General features: G+C 32.5%; 1 protein-coding gene across 1 annotated transcript in view; it reads right to left on the minus strand.

Annotated features, from left to right (window-relative positions):
- Window positions 1–9667, minus strand: part of ANXA10 (annexin A10) — a 78997-nt gene extending 69330 nt beyond the window's left edge. Inside the window, exons 1-2 of the mRNA XM_059411170.1 lie at window positions 9587–9667; window positions 7357–7438 (exon numbers count right to left, since the gene is read on the minus strand). Of these exons, the coding sequence (XP_059267153.1) occupies window positions 7357–7438; window positions 9587–9667 (163 nt within the window). The remainder of the gene's footprint in view (window positions 1–7356; window positions 7439–9586) is intronic.
- Window positions 9668–13826: the final 4159 nt, after the last annotated feature.

Raw genomic sequence — 13826 nt, forward strand, 5'->3', positions numbered from 1 at the left:
TAAAGTCTTCCTTGCCTATCTAATTCTGTATAGTACAATTTTTCTTGGACAAAAGTAGATATTTAATGAAGAGGAGAAAAAGGAATTGAATATTCCTAGGATATTCAAAGGAATTGAATATTGCTAGGATATTAAGCAGATCATCTTTTTGGAAATTAAAGCTATCCTGGATGCCCTTAGGTTCTTAGGAAAGCTGAGTCAGGTACTGAAATATCCAGTGAAGGAAGGCTAGTCACCAGGATTTACATACATAACTATGCCCTGTGAAACAAAAGGGAGAGCAGGATGTTTTACATAGGTGAGAGGAATGATCTGAAGGTATAAAATGGAAGGAAGGAGGCATAGAGTTGGCTCCAAACACTGAGATTTATAGTTTGTGAGAGGCATAGAGCAACGTTTGGCCCTGGACCTAGCTGGTTAATGGCCTGGACACAAAGGACACTAAATAGTTCTATGGAGTCTGTTAACTGCATGGTGGGAATTCCAAAGGGAAGACATTTTTAATAATAAACAGAAGATTTTTCAGTTATATCCATTGTCAGTTTTAGGAATCAATTTTAAAAAGTTGTCTTTTTGTCACCATCTTTGCTAAGGATTTCTAATTAAAATAACTAAATTTAGGAGTCAATTTTAAAAAGTTGTCTTTTTGTCACTATCTGCTAAATTATTTCAGTGTTTTCCTTTTCTGAAAGAGTTAGTAAAGGTTTGTGGATTTTTTGTAAATGGCAAGAGACTTAATTTTGTTAAAAAATACTCATATTTTCATTTATGTTGACATTTACTTTGTTTTTATTTTGTTTCTTAACACATAATTGCTAAATTAAATAAATGATATTGAATTTGTAAAACAATTTATAAACATAGAATTACCTTGTATTCAGAAAAATTATTGTACTCACAATTTTTAATAACATTTTATTTGATTAGCTTAGATTTCTAGATACAAATGATATACTCTGCACATAATAGGAATTTTGATTTCTTCTTTACAATCATTTTAAATTTTTCTTTCCTATCATGTTGTATTCTGACAAGAATTTCTAGATAATTTTTGTTACCTGGTTTAACAGAAAAGCTTGGTATAACAAACCGTAGCAATATTATAGGTTTCTATGATACACAGTTGATTCTTGTTATTTGTGGTAGTTTTCTACAAAGTTGTTATGAACGTTGAATTAATAGAGATTAAACTATTGCTCTGCGGGGGAATATACAGTTAGATTTCTGTAACCTCTGGTCACAATATTTTTGTCAATAGAAATGCCATTTATAACATGTATGTTTGTTTGTCAATGTCCTTATAAAAAGAAGCCTGTCTCCTCAGCATTGAATTCTGTCTTTTTCTCACATGCTTTTTTCCTGTATAAAATTTAGGAGATGTTTTTAAAGAATAATCTTAAGGAGGTATTCTATATCTTACTGATCTACAGAACTTGTTCAGCTAAAAGTGTAACAGTTTTTATGCTGTATTACCTTTTGAAACATGCGAGCCATCTATCACTACTTTCAAAAGAGAGCTGATCACTACTTTTTATATTATCAATTATTATCTCATGAACTCACAAATTTAGCTGCTTTTCCATAGCTTTATAACATAGAACAGATGTTACTTTAGCATTTTTCTGGACAGCTTCATCCATAAATCAGTGAATTTAATCTTTTTTTCTGGATGTACTATGTACTATATTAACATAGCCAATAGCACTAGAACTTATTTCTGAATGAAGCTTAGCTTCATTATTATTATTATTATTATTATTATTATCTCAATAATATTTCTTCTTGTGCTTGGGAACTCTTGACAGTACTTCAGCACAACATTTGGGAGGCATTTTAAAGAACATAATCATCAGCAAAAAATATAGACCTACAAAAAAATATGTAGCATTAAATTGATCACAAAAAGGACACATTTATAGTATGAGAACTGAAACAAGAAGACAGAATATCATCTTGTCTAATCTCAGCTGGAATATGCACTCTGGTAACTCAAAGTTTACACATCTCTCCAAACATCTGTTAATGACCATGAAAGCAATGCAAATGTTGATTTTGGTGTTATGAATGAATTTTAACAAGTAGGCAAATTGGCAAGTGTGGAATCTGTGAATAATAAACATTGACTATATAGTCAAATAGGTAAAAGGAGTTTACTAAACAAGAAAATAATTATTTCTAAAATTTCAAATTATATCTGAATAGCACTGAGATAGATGATAATGGGATAGAGGAAGATATACTATGCTAATATATTGGAAAAAAAAAACAGAGCTGCTTTATTAATTTTAACACAAAAGACTTCAGAAGGAAAATTACCAGGGATAAAAAGAAGCATCACATAATGGTAAATGGATCAGTTCTCCAAGATGATATTATAAATCTTCATATGTGTGAGCCCAATAAAAAAGCATCAAACTACATGAGGCAAAAACTGATAGAACTGCTAGGAGAAATGGATGAATCTAATATTTTATCTAGAGTTTAATACCTCTTTATCATAAATGGACAGATCCAGAAGGCAGAAAACTTATAAGAATATGGTTGATCAACAACATCATCCATCATCAGTCAACTTACTATCATTGATATCTATAGAATATTTCATCCCAAACCAACAGATTATCTATTGTTCTCAAGCTTACATGTAATGCTAAGATAGACTTCTTATAAAATACACTTTAACTGCCGCCTCCTGATGGCGCATGGGAGAAGAATGAGGCACAAACAAGTCAGCTGCAAGAGAATGGGAGTAGAAAAGATTGTCATCCCCTGCTCCCATTCTCTTTCCGCTGACTTGTTTGTGCCTCATTCTTCTCCCGTGCACCGTCAGGAGGCAGCACTTAACCAGTTTAAAATAATAGAAGCCATGCAAATTATGTTCTTAGACTAGAGTGTCATTAAACCAGAAATCAATAACAAAAAGATAGCTGGAGAACCCTAAAATTCTTGGGGATTGAAAAACACACTTGTAAATAATACATGGGTCAAAGAAGGCTCAAGGGAATTAAAAAAAAATTAAATGAAAATGAAAATATAAGCTATTAAAATTTATGAAATGAGGCAATGGAATACTTAGAGGAAAATTTATGGACTTGAATAAATATGTGGGAAATAGAGACCTAAATTAACTAATATAAACTTCCACCTTAGGAAATTAGAATAAAAGAACAAAGTAAGTCTGAAGTAAGCAGAAGGAAGGAAACAATGAAAATCAGAGTAGAAATTAATTCAACGGAAAGCAATAAATTAATAGAGAAAAATCAATTTATCTGAAAACTTATTCTTTGAAAAAAATCAATAAAATTGAGGTCCTTAGCCCAGTTAACTCAAAGAGAGAGAGAGAGAAGATACAATTCCTAATATCAGAAATGAAAGAGGGTATGTTACTGCAGATACTATGGGTATGAAAGGATAAGAAAGGAATACTAAGAACAACTCTGTACTCGTAAATTCGATACTATAGATGAAACGGATTAATTTCTTCAAAAACACAATCTACCCAAACTTACACAAAGAGAAACAAACATATGAATAGACATATCTATTAAAGAAGTTAAACACAAGTTAAACTTGTCAAAACTTGTCAAAACAGAAAACACCTGGCCCTGTTGGGTTCACTGGTGAACTCGACCAAACTTTTAAAGAATAAAATTATATGATTCTTTGTTTGTTTCTTTATGGTCTCTTCCACAAGATAGAAGCAGAGGGAATACTTCCTAAATCATTCTATGAAGTTATTATTATTCTAATACCAAAATCAGAGAAAGCATTAGAAGAAAGGAAAGCTATAGACCAATATCTGTCATGAACACAGATATAAAAATTTTTCAAAAAAATTGCAAATTGAATTCAACACTGTATAGAAAGAATCGTGCATTATGACCAAGTGGTGTTTATTTCAGGTGTGCAAGTCTTATCTCAACATTTGAAAAATCAGTTAACATAATTCATCACATCAATGGAATAAAAAAGAGAAACAGTTGACTGTATCAAGAGATGGAGAAAAAGCGTTTTACAAAATCTAACACGTGTTCAAGATGAAGACTCTTAGCAAAACCTACAGGGAACTTAAAGGGGACAAAGATCAGGAACAAAGCAAAAATGTCCATTCTAAATAGCACTGAATGTTCCAAAATATATTAATTTTGACTTGTATGTAGCTTTGTCAAGAATTAAGAATGTAGGTTAAAAGTAGTTCCAGTTGTCCAGCATCTCACATGGATGACTTGGAAATTACATATGTTAATTGAGACAAAATAAACAGAGTTATTCTAAGGCTGCACAGATTGAGAAAGTAGTTTTTAATGGTAAGGAATTAGATATTGGACTGAAGTATTAAGGACTATAACTGAAGGTTATTCCCTTTTAGAGTGACTGGTGAATTTTTACACAACTTAAGGCAACTATTGTTAAAACTACTCATTTTCATTTGCTTTAGAGTATTTTTTTGCTTTCTGATTTTTGTAAGAAAAATACAGCAGCTAAGTCAAAAAAATCAACAAGTGGAACTACAGCATCAAACTAGAAAGCTTCTGAAGAGCAAAAGAAACAACAGAAAGAGGGGCGCCTGGGTGGCTCAGCTGGTTAAGCCTCTGCCTTCGGCTCAGGTCACGATTTCAGGGTCCTGGGACTGAGCCCCACACAGGCTCTCTGCTCAACAGGGAGCCTGCTTCTTCCTATCTTTGCCTGTCTCTGCCTACTTGTGCTCTGTCTGTTAAATAAATAAGATCTGAAAAAAAAACAAAAAAACAAAGAAACAACAGAAAAAGCAAGCTACAGAGAGGGAGAAAATGCTTGCAAATCATATACTTGATAAGGGATTAATATCTAAACTCAATAGCAGAAAAAAAATAATCTAATTAAAAATGGGTGAAGAACCTGAATAGACATTTTTCTAAAGAAGACATACAAATTGCCCATAAGTACATGAAAATGTGCTCAACATCACTAATTGTCAGGGGAAAGCAAATAAAAACTATAATGAAATATCACTTTATACCTGTTAGAATGACTATTAAAAAAAAAAGAAGAAATATGAAGAAAGGGGAATTCCCATTGGTAGGAATGTAATTTGGTATAGCCACAATGGGAAATAGTTTGGAAGTGTTTCAAAAAATTAAAAACAGAATGATATAGCAATTCTACTTCTGGGTGTTTATCTAAAAGAAATGAATTAATTATCTCAGAGAGGTATCTGTACCTCCATATTCACTGTAGTGAAAACCACTGAAGTTCCATCAACAGATGAATGGACAAAGAAAATGTGACTCTGTCTCTCTCACACACCTATACATATGTGTGGAATATTATTCAGTCATATAAAAGAAGAAAACCCTGCTATTTGAGAAAACATGGATAAATCCCAAGGGTATTATGTTAAGTGAAATGAGAAAGGCAAATATCGTATGATATTACTTATATGTAGAATTTAAAAGAGCTGAACTCATAGAAACAACCAGGGGCTGAGGGGTGGGGAAATGGGGACACGGTGGTCAAAGGGTACAAGCTTTCAATTGTAAGAGGCATTAAGTTCTGGGGATCTAATAATACACAGCAGGGTGACTATAGTTAACAATACTGTGTTGTATTCTTGAAAGTTGCTAAAAGAGTAAATCTTAAATATTCTTACCACAATAACAACAACAATTAGCATTTTGTCAGGTAAAGAGATGTTACTAGCTTTATTGTGATAATAACTTCACTGTATACACACACGCACACACACACAAACACACACACACACACACACCCCTGTCCTATTATTGCATTGTACATTTTAAACTTATACAATGTTAGATAGCCATTATATCTCACTAAAACTATAAAAAAAAAAACCCTCATAGTAGCCAAGGAAAACATTAAGTTTTTTAAGTTTTTTAAGTTACATTTCACCAGGGGCATCAGGATGGATAGACTTCACAGCATTTTGAGATGTGTTCTGGCTTTGCAATGCTGGAGTGGACAGTATGCAATCAAGCCCTAAACCCCCTGAAATTCTTCAGTCTAAAACACTTACAAGCAAAAACTTACAACGGTCAAAATGAATCCACATTCGGACCCTAACGTTGCTATGACGGGAGAATTGAAACTGGAGCAAAGAAAATTTTTTTCAGTGAATAGATTGATGTATAGTTTTAAAGCAAAAATTACTCTCCTGAAGACAAAGTTAATCCATAACTTTTTGTTAACTTGCCTCTATTTTTCTAATGGTGACTAGATTTTAAAAGGCATGAAAGCATCACAAAATCCTAAAGTCAGCTTTATAGAGCATGTTTAAAGTCCTTTACTGTTTTCCTGTGAGATTCTGTTAGTGAATAAAACATGAAAATGAGCGTGCATACATGTGTTCGTGCTCACATACACACATACACAGGCACACCCAGTACAGTTCTCATAAAGGCGATCTTGTCTTCAAAGTTAAGAGCTCGCTTTCTTATAAAAGGGTTTGCATGTTTTATGCAAAATTTCAGTGTTTATCTTCATGCTCACCAGAAGTCTTCAAACAAGTTTTAGTTAAGGGAAATATATGGATGCTTACCAGCTCCATTTCATTTCTTAAAGATTAATTTTTTTTTTTTAAGAACTCAACAGTTTTCCTCCCTTATCTCTACATTCCTTTTCTGAACTCTAGTTTTATTCATTGAACATCCATTTATTAAGCACCTGCATGCCAGACTCCATGCTCTGGGAGCACTCTGAAGTCTGGGGTGACACAAAAGGACAAGCACAATGAAAATGAGATCAGTGACACAGGAGTGTAGGGGAGGGGGCCTTGGGCGTTGGCACGGCTGGTTGAGTTTGGAGTGCCCAAAGTACAATTCAAAAAGGAAGAATTATTTGAACGGAATCTTGAAAATAATTTGGAAGCAAAGTACAGGAGAAGAAAATGGCATTCCAGACTGGGGATTATTGGACTAATTTTATAGAGATGAGGAAACACAGATCCAATTTGGGAAGAGCAGAAAGTTTGATTTGGCTGGAAATGGAAGTACCCCCTCCAAACAAACAAACAAACAAACAAATAAATGGCTAGTAAACAAGGGCAAAGAAAGATGTTTTTTCCTAGGATGATTTTTGGTTTGGGATTTCATTTAATGTAGTTAGTGATGAGACATCTAAGGATTTAAGGGAAAAACACGTCAAGATCATACTTGCAATTGAGAGAGCAAATAGGTCACCATGATTGTCCTTTTCTATTATTTTTCTTCTTCTTCTTCTAGTTCTTTGCCCAGCTTTTTGTTTTAATCTGCTTTTGCCTTCTGTTACACATCAACTTTTTACATCTGTATTACAATCTTAAAACAAGGTAGAGTGAAAAAAATTACAATAAAAGATGATGGAAATGATCAGGCTTACCAAATCCTTGGAGTGCTCCCCCTAGCATTTGGGCATCCATTATGGGATTGAAATTTGGAGCTGGGAAGATGGTTCCTTGAACCTAATGGGAAGAGTCAATGAGAAAGAGATAACAGTATTTTATAAGAAATATTTGAACATTTTTTTTTTTTGCAGATAACTGAAAACAAAAACAATCTATATGTTTAAATTACTCTAAAACACACATACAAGCCTATCAAACAAATGTGTTAATTGTATGTTAATAATATGGAGCAAATTGATAGAATTTTTAAAATCCAATGACCTCTATTATATTGGTTCTATTCCATCTAGAAATTTGAAATACTAGAGCCATCTAGAAAATGTGAGAATCAAATAAATATAAATCTTTGTAATAAGCAGTGAACATTTTCTTAGGAATTGGGGGCTAGTTAACAAAACTGAATGGGAGAGCTCTATTGGGGGAATTCATGACATTTTTATGGATCAGAAGTAGCACTTGCCACCACAGCTTTTTTTCCCACATCAGGGGCCCTAAAATCATACTAGAGAAAATTGAAATGTTTGAATTTAGATTATGAGATTCATGAAAATCTGGGTGATATAGATAGGGCAGAGATTTTTTAGTTGGAATTTGCAGCTGCAAAGAAAAACATAAAAACCTGACAGACATTCCATTTAAATTTTCTTTCTTGCTAATAATAAAAATGGCAGCACATTTATGTTAGGCTTTGAATCCACATGGTCTATTATTTCAGACAGAGCCAGTCAGGACTAGGCACAATAACATCACACTCAGCACAGGAGAACCATCAGTCAAAATTTATTAAGAATGGGGCCTCTCTCTGTTTGTTGTCAGTGTGTCTAGGAACATTGGGAAAAAATGCCTTCGCATAGCAAATGGGTCTACTAGCCCTCGAGAAATCTGGCATTAATGAAGCTCTTCTATAAGAATGATATCTTAACAGAAGGTAAAGTTTTCTAGTGCCCATTCTAACAGTAGAGAATTAATTAAGATTGCACCATAATATTTAGCCCAAGAAATATACATATACTTATATACTATACCAAAATATTTATGAAAAGATTTTGAGTGACTAAGAATATTGTTCACTTGAGTTAAAACTAAAAAAAAAAACTCAATTTGGATTTCATTTGATTAATATTAATGATGATGAAGTTGTTTATTTGAAGTAGACTGGAAACTACATAATAATTGTGATATGGCTATATTTTCTTTTTTATTAACATATAATGTATTACTTGCCCCAGGGATACAGGTCTGGGAATTATCACTCTTACACAGTTCACTGCACTCACCATAACACATACTATCCCCAATGTCCATAACCCAACTACCCTATCCCTAAACCCGTCAACCCCCAACAACTCTCAGTTTGTTTTGTGAGATTAAGAGTCTCTTATGGTTTGTATCCCTCTCTGGTTTCATCTTGGTTCATTTTTCCCTCCCCTGCCACAAACCTCTACCCTGCCTCTCAAATTCCTCATATCAAAGAGATCATATGATAATTGTCTTTCTTTGACTTATTTCACTCAGCATATTATTCTCTAGTTCCATCCATGTTGTTGCAAATGGCAAGATTTCCTTTCTTTTGATGGCTACATAGTATTCCATTGTACATATATAATGTATCTTCTTTAACCATTCATCTGTTGATGGACATCTAGGTTCTTTCATTGGTTTGGCTTTTGTGGACATTGTTGCTATAAACATTGGGGTGCACATGCCCCTTCAAATCACTGCATTTGTATCTTTAGTGTAAATACCTAGTAGTGCTATTACTGTGTCATAGGGTGATTCTATTTTCAACTTTTTGAGGAACCTCCATACTGTCTTCCCAGAGTGGCCACACCAACTAGCATTCCCACCAACAGTGTAGGAGGGTTCCCCTTTCTCCACATCCTTGCCAACACCTGTTGTTGCCTGACTGGTTAATTTTAACCATTCTGACTGGTGTGAGGTGGTATCTATTCTTAAGTACAACCATGTTAATAATATTTTTAATGCCTTTTTAAATGTCTATATGGACAGATATATGTAATTAAGATTACATATATTAATTAAGAATATGGTCTGCATCTTACATTGCTAAGGTGCATGCAGTTTGCTTCTGATATTCAAATTTATTGGAGATGATCTAGAGGCTAAGTTCTCTTGAGCCAATCCTCAATTCTGTGTGCTATATATTAGGAACCAATATGAGTGTTATCTCCTTTATCCACTAACCTGTTTCACTGGGACTCTGTTAAGAAGATAGACTTTGCTCAACCAACCCAATAATCCGAGAAAATAATCGTAAAGCCGCATGGCACCGTTGCGCTCTAACTCCTCTGTTTTCAATTTTCCTGCCATTAAAATAGTTTTTATTTGTTTAAAAAAAAAAAAAAAAAGAAGATAGACTTTGGTTCTTCTTTTATTTATTAAATTAATTTTAAATAGTAAGGTCTAATGTAAATTCTTAAGTTGAGGTCTCCTTACCTGAAGCATTTTTCCCTTGAATCTTGTTATCCTAGAAAAATGAATGCTGTAAACTTGAAAGAACAGCTATATATTGAATGTGAAAATTGTTTTCTGCTATTTGTCACTGCCTTTTTGTCTACATAGCTCTTTCTCAAAAATTTTCCCCACTGGGAAAATAATTTTTTTTTTCTTTTTTAGTCATGGAAAAAGAGATACTTTATTTCCCCTATTTTAGGACTTGGAAGATTTGTTTTGACAGATGGATAATGGATAATACCATTTTTTGCCTGGTGACCTTAATTTTGCTGACTACTATCAGCCAAAAATCTGTTTTAAACTATAGAAAAGGGGTGCCTGGGTGGTTCAGTCAGTTAAACATTTGCCTTTGGCTTAGGTCATGATCTCTGGGTCCTGACTGAGTCCCACATTGGGCTCCCTGCTCAGCAGGGAGCCTGCTTCTCCCTCTGACTCTCCGTCTGTACTCTCTCTCTCAGATAAATAAATAAAATATTAAAAAAAATCTATAAAAGAGAGAATATTTTTGAAATAATAAGATATATTGTTAAATATGTGTAAGTTATCTGGGCAGTTTTAGATGTTTACCATAAAGCATTTCATTACTGGCTAGACTAGGATTTTCCAGAATTTTCATTGGAGTAAGTGCTATAAAATAAAAGCATATACTTTTATAGGGAAGAAGGAAAAAAAGCTCTAAAATTTATAGATAAAGGGGATTGCAAATATTTACAGTGATTTATTAGACACAATCTGTAAGTGAAAGGAAAAAGTTCACGTTTTTTTCCTTTGGAGTTTTTGTCGTTAATTTTTATACAGATTACTAGTACAACATATTTTTACAATATAATGTAAAAATTACTATATTCTGTTTTCATTACAGTTCTCAACTTTTTTTGCCATTTCAAATCCTTATTTCCTTGTCAACTGGCATTAAAATAATACACTAAAGATGTTTCAGAAAAAAATTTAAGACAAGTAAAGAAAATTATAAATGCTTAGTAATTCACAAAACATAGTTTTTCTAGGAAGCATTTGTCATTTATGCCCATTTATATTGCAAACTATTATATTTGTTTTTAATATAATAATAACCCATTTGAATGTATTTACTATTTAAATATAGTAGTAAACCATTATATTTATTTTTATGCAAATTATTATGTTTCATTTAAGCTCAGGTGAGCAACACTATTCTTTTTTTTTTTTATTCTATATATTTTATTTTATTTTTTTTTTTGGTGTTTTATTTTATTTTATTTTTTTTAAATTTTTAATTTTTGATAAACAACAACATGGAGGCTTAAGTGGGTAGAAGAAGAATAAATGAAACAAGATGGGATTGGGAGGGAGACAAACCATAAGTGACTCTTAATCTCACAAAACACTATTCTATATATGGTTCATATTAATGTTCTTTTTACTTATTTTGTCATTGGAATATTGATTTTGTCTATTGATGATAATATATTTCCAGCTTTATCAAGAGGTCATTGATATATAACATTGTATAAGTTTAAGTTGAATAACATGATATAATATATGGATATATTATGAAATGATTACCACAGTAAGGTTGATTAACACATCTACCACCTCACAGTTGCCTTTTTTTTCTTTATGAAAACATTTAAGAGCTACTCTTAGAAACTTTCAAGTATATAATATAGTATTGTTAACTATAATCACCATGCTATACATTAGATCCCCAAACTTACTTTCCTTATAACTAGAAGTTGGTACTCTGTTACCAACATTTCCTAATCCCACTGCACCCATCAATCACATACACTCCTCCAAAGCCCTGGCAATCACCATTCTTTTAATGATTATTTTGACTAAACTGACCAGTTAAATTTATTGAAATGGTTAATTATTAGTTTTTAGTGTTGTCTCCTGAATTAAAGTTATTTGAAAAAAAATTGATTAATTATTTTGGGCCATAAAACTTTTTCTAATAACTATGATATACCTATAGGTATATATTCATCTATTTTTAAGGTAATTTGATATTTCCTTTGGATATTTTTCTCAAAATTTGTGCTCAACCATAGTCTATGCATTCCTTAATATCCAACACCAGTCTCTCTGATGAAATGAATCTATTCTGACCTCTTCTTTTACTAACCCCTTAGAACTTACTGCATTTTGATTTATAATCAGTACCTTATATTTTCCCATTTGCTATCTATTCTTAAAACTGATAATTTCACTATGTAATACATGGTACATGTTTTATAACATAGTGTCCCTCTAATTTGATTTTATGTCCCTTGACTATGGTATATCAAATCCGTACTGTGACTTTCAATGTGAGACTTCTTTTTTTTTTTTTTTTTTGACTTTAAAGATACAAACGTAGTGATCCAAAGGGGCACGTGCACCCGAATGTTTATAGCAGCAATGTCCACAATAGCCAAACTATGGAAAGAACCTAGATGTCCATCAACAGATGAATGGATCAAGAAGATGTGGTATATATACACAATGGAATACAATGCAGTCATCAATGTGAGACTTCTTTTCAAAATGTTTACATCTACTGGTGATGTCACTTAAGTTAAATGATTTCTTTAAAAAATGAGATTTTTGGCCGAACGACCTGGTTTTATACACAATAAACATGATAAAACTTGTTTTTTACAAATACAGTATATACATGAATTAAGCAGATTTTTAAAAATTTGTTATACTTATATTTGTTGCTTTATGTTAGGAAAACTGAACAGAGACAAATAAATGAGATGGACAAACAAAAATTAAGCTGGAGAAGAGGATGCAGGGGAGGGAGGTGTTTCTCGTTTGATAGGGCAAAATTTTTTCCCAGCCTTACATATGAGCAAGTAAGTGATCTGGAATATGGAAGCACAGTGTCTCAAGACTCTCTTGTGAGAGTAAACTAATCTGATTTGAGTTCCAGTAGTTATATCCTAAAGCAGCATGAAGGATGAAATAAAAAGAAGTGATATGGGTGGCATAGGTAGCTAATTTGGAAACCCAGTTGAAATTCAGTGCATCCCTGAACTGAGACAAATAGCATGTTCTTAATAAATATAGATTGCTTAGTTAACTGAATGTAATTTAACTTACTAATTTTTAAGATTTATTTTAACTTAACATAGTAACAGCAGTTAAATTTTTTGAAAGAGGCAGAGACTTTAATTTCAGGTGTTTTTGAGCATATAAACCTTTTAAAGCAGTGTTACTTTTTATATATGTGTTCTTAATTTTTCACATTTTAAAGCAAATTGGAAATTTTGAAAAATTTGACACTTTCTGGTGTGACATGAAAAATAATGTGCATATGGTAAAATTATTTTCTTTTTCTTGCTCTGAAAATTGACAGATTTAGAAATAGTATCACTTGTCTAAGGCAAAATAAATTCTAATGTCAGTCATTTCAATTTAAATTCTTACCACAAGGCAATCAAAATATAATCTTTGCTTCTAGTCATTTGTGAATTTAGGTTTTGACAGAGGAATACAAAATACTCCCTTTTTAAAAGACAGAATAAGCTGCCTCATAAAGTCACTAAGCAGAAGAGCATGAGTAATTTATAGATTTAAAGTTGGTTCTAGAATCTACCCTGAATAAATAATGAATAGATTTCTTTAACTGACAGAAAAAATTTTAAATTATTATCTGAAACAGAATACAAGTGGACAAAAAATTCACACATATTTTTCTCATGAAACTGAAAAAATTATTTGCATCATTTCATATCAATAGGTATATCAATGAGTACCTCATACTTCATTTATTCACAACTAATCCAGGGGCTAGGATCCATAAAACCATATCCCTCCAAAGTCAACACTGATAAGCTACCCAATGTCATTGAAATGAAGGGCCATCTGTACCCCAATGTTTATCGCAGCAATGGCCATGGTCGCCAAACTGTGGAAAGAACCAAGATGCCCTTCAGTGGACGAATGGATAAGGAAGATGTGGTCCATATACACTATGGAGTATTATGCCTCCATCAGAAAG

Source organism: Mustela nigripes, chromosome 1 (assembly GCF_022355385.1).
Source record: "Mustela nigripes isolate SB6536 chromosome 1, MUSNIG.SB6536, whole genome shotgun sequence".
Taxonomy (NCBI): Eukaryota; Metazoa; Chordata; class Mammalia; order Carnivora; family Mustelidae; genus Mustela; species Mustela nigripes.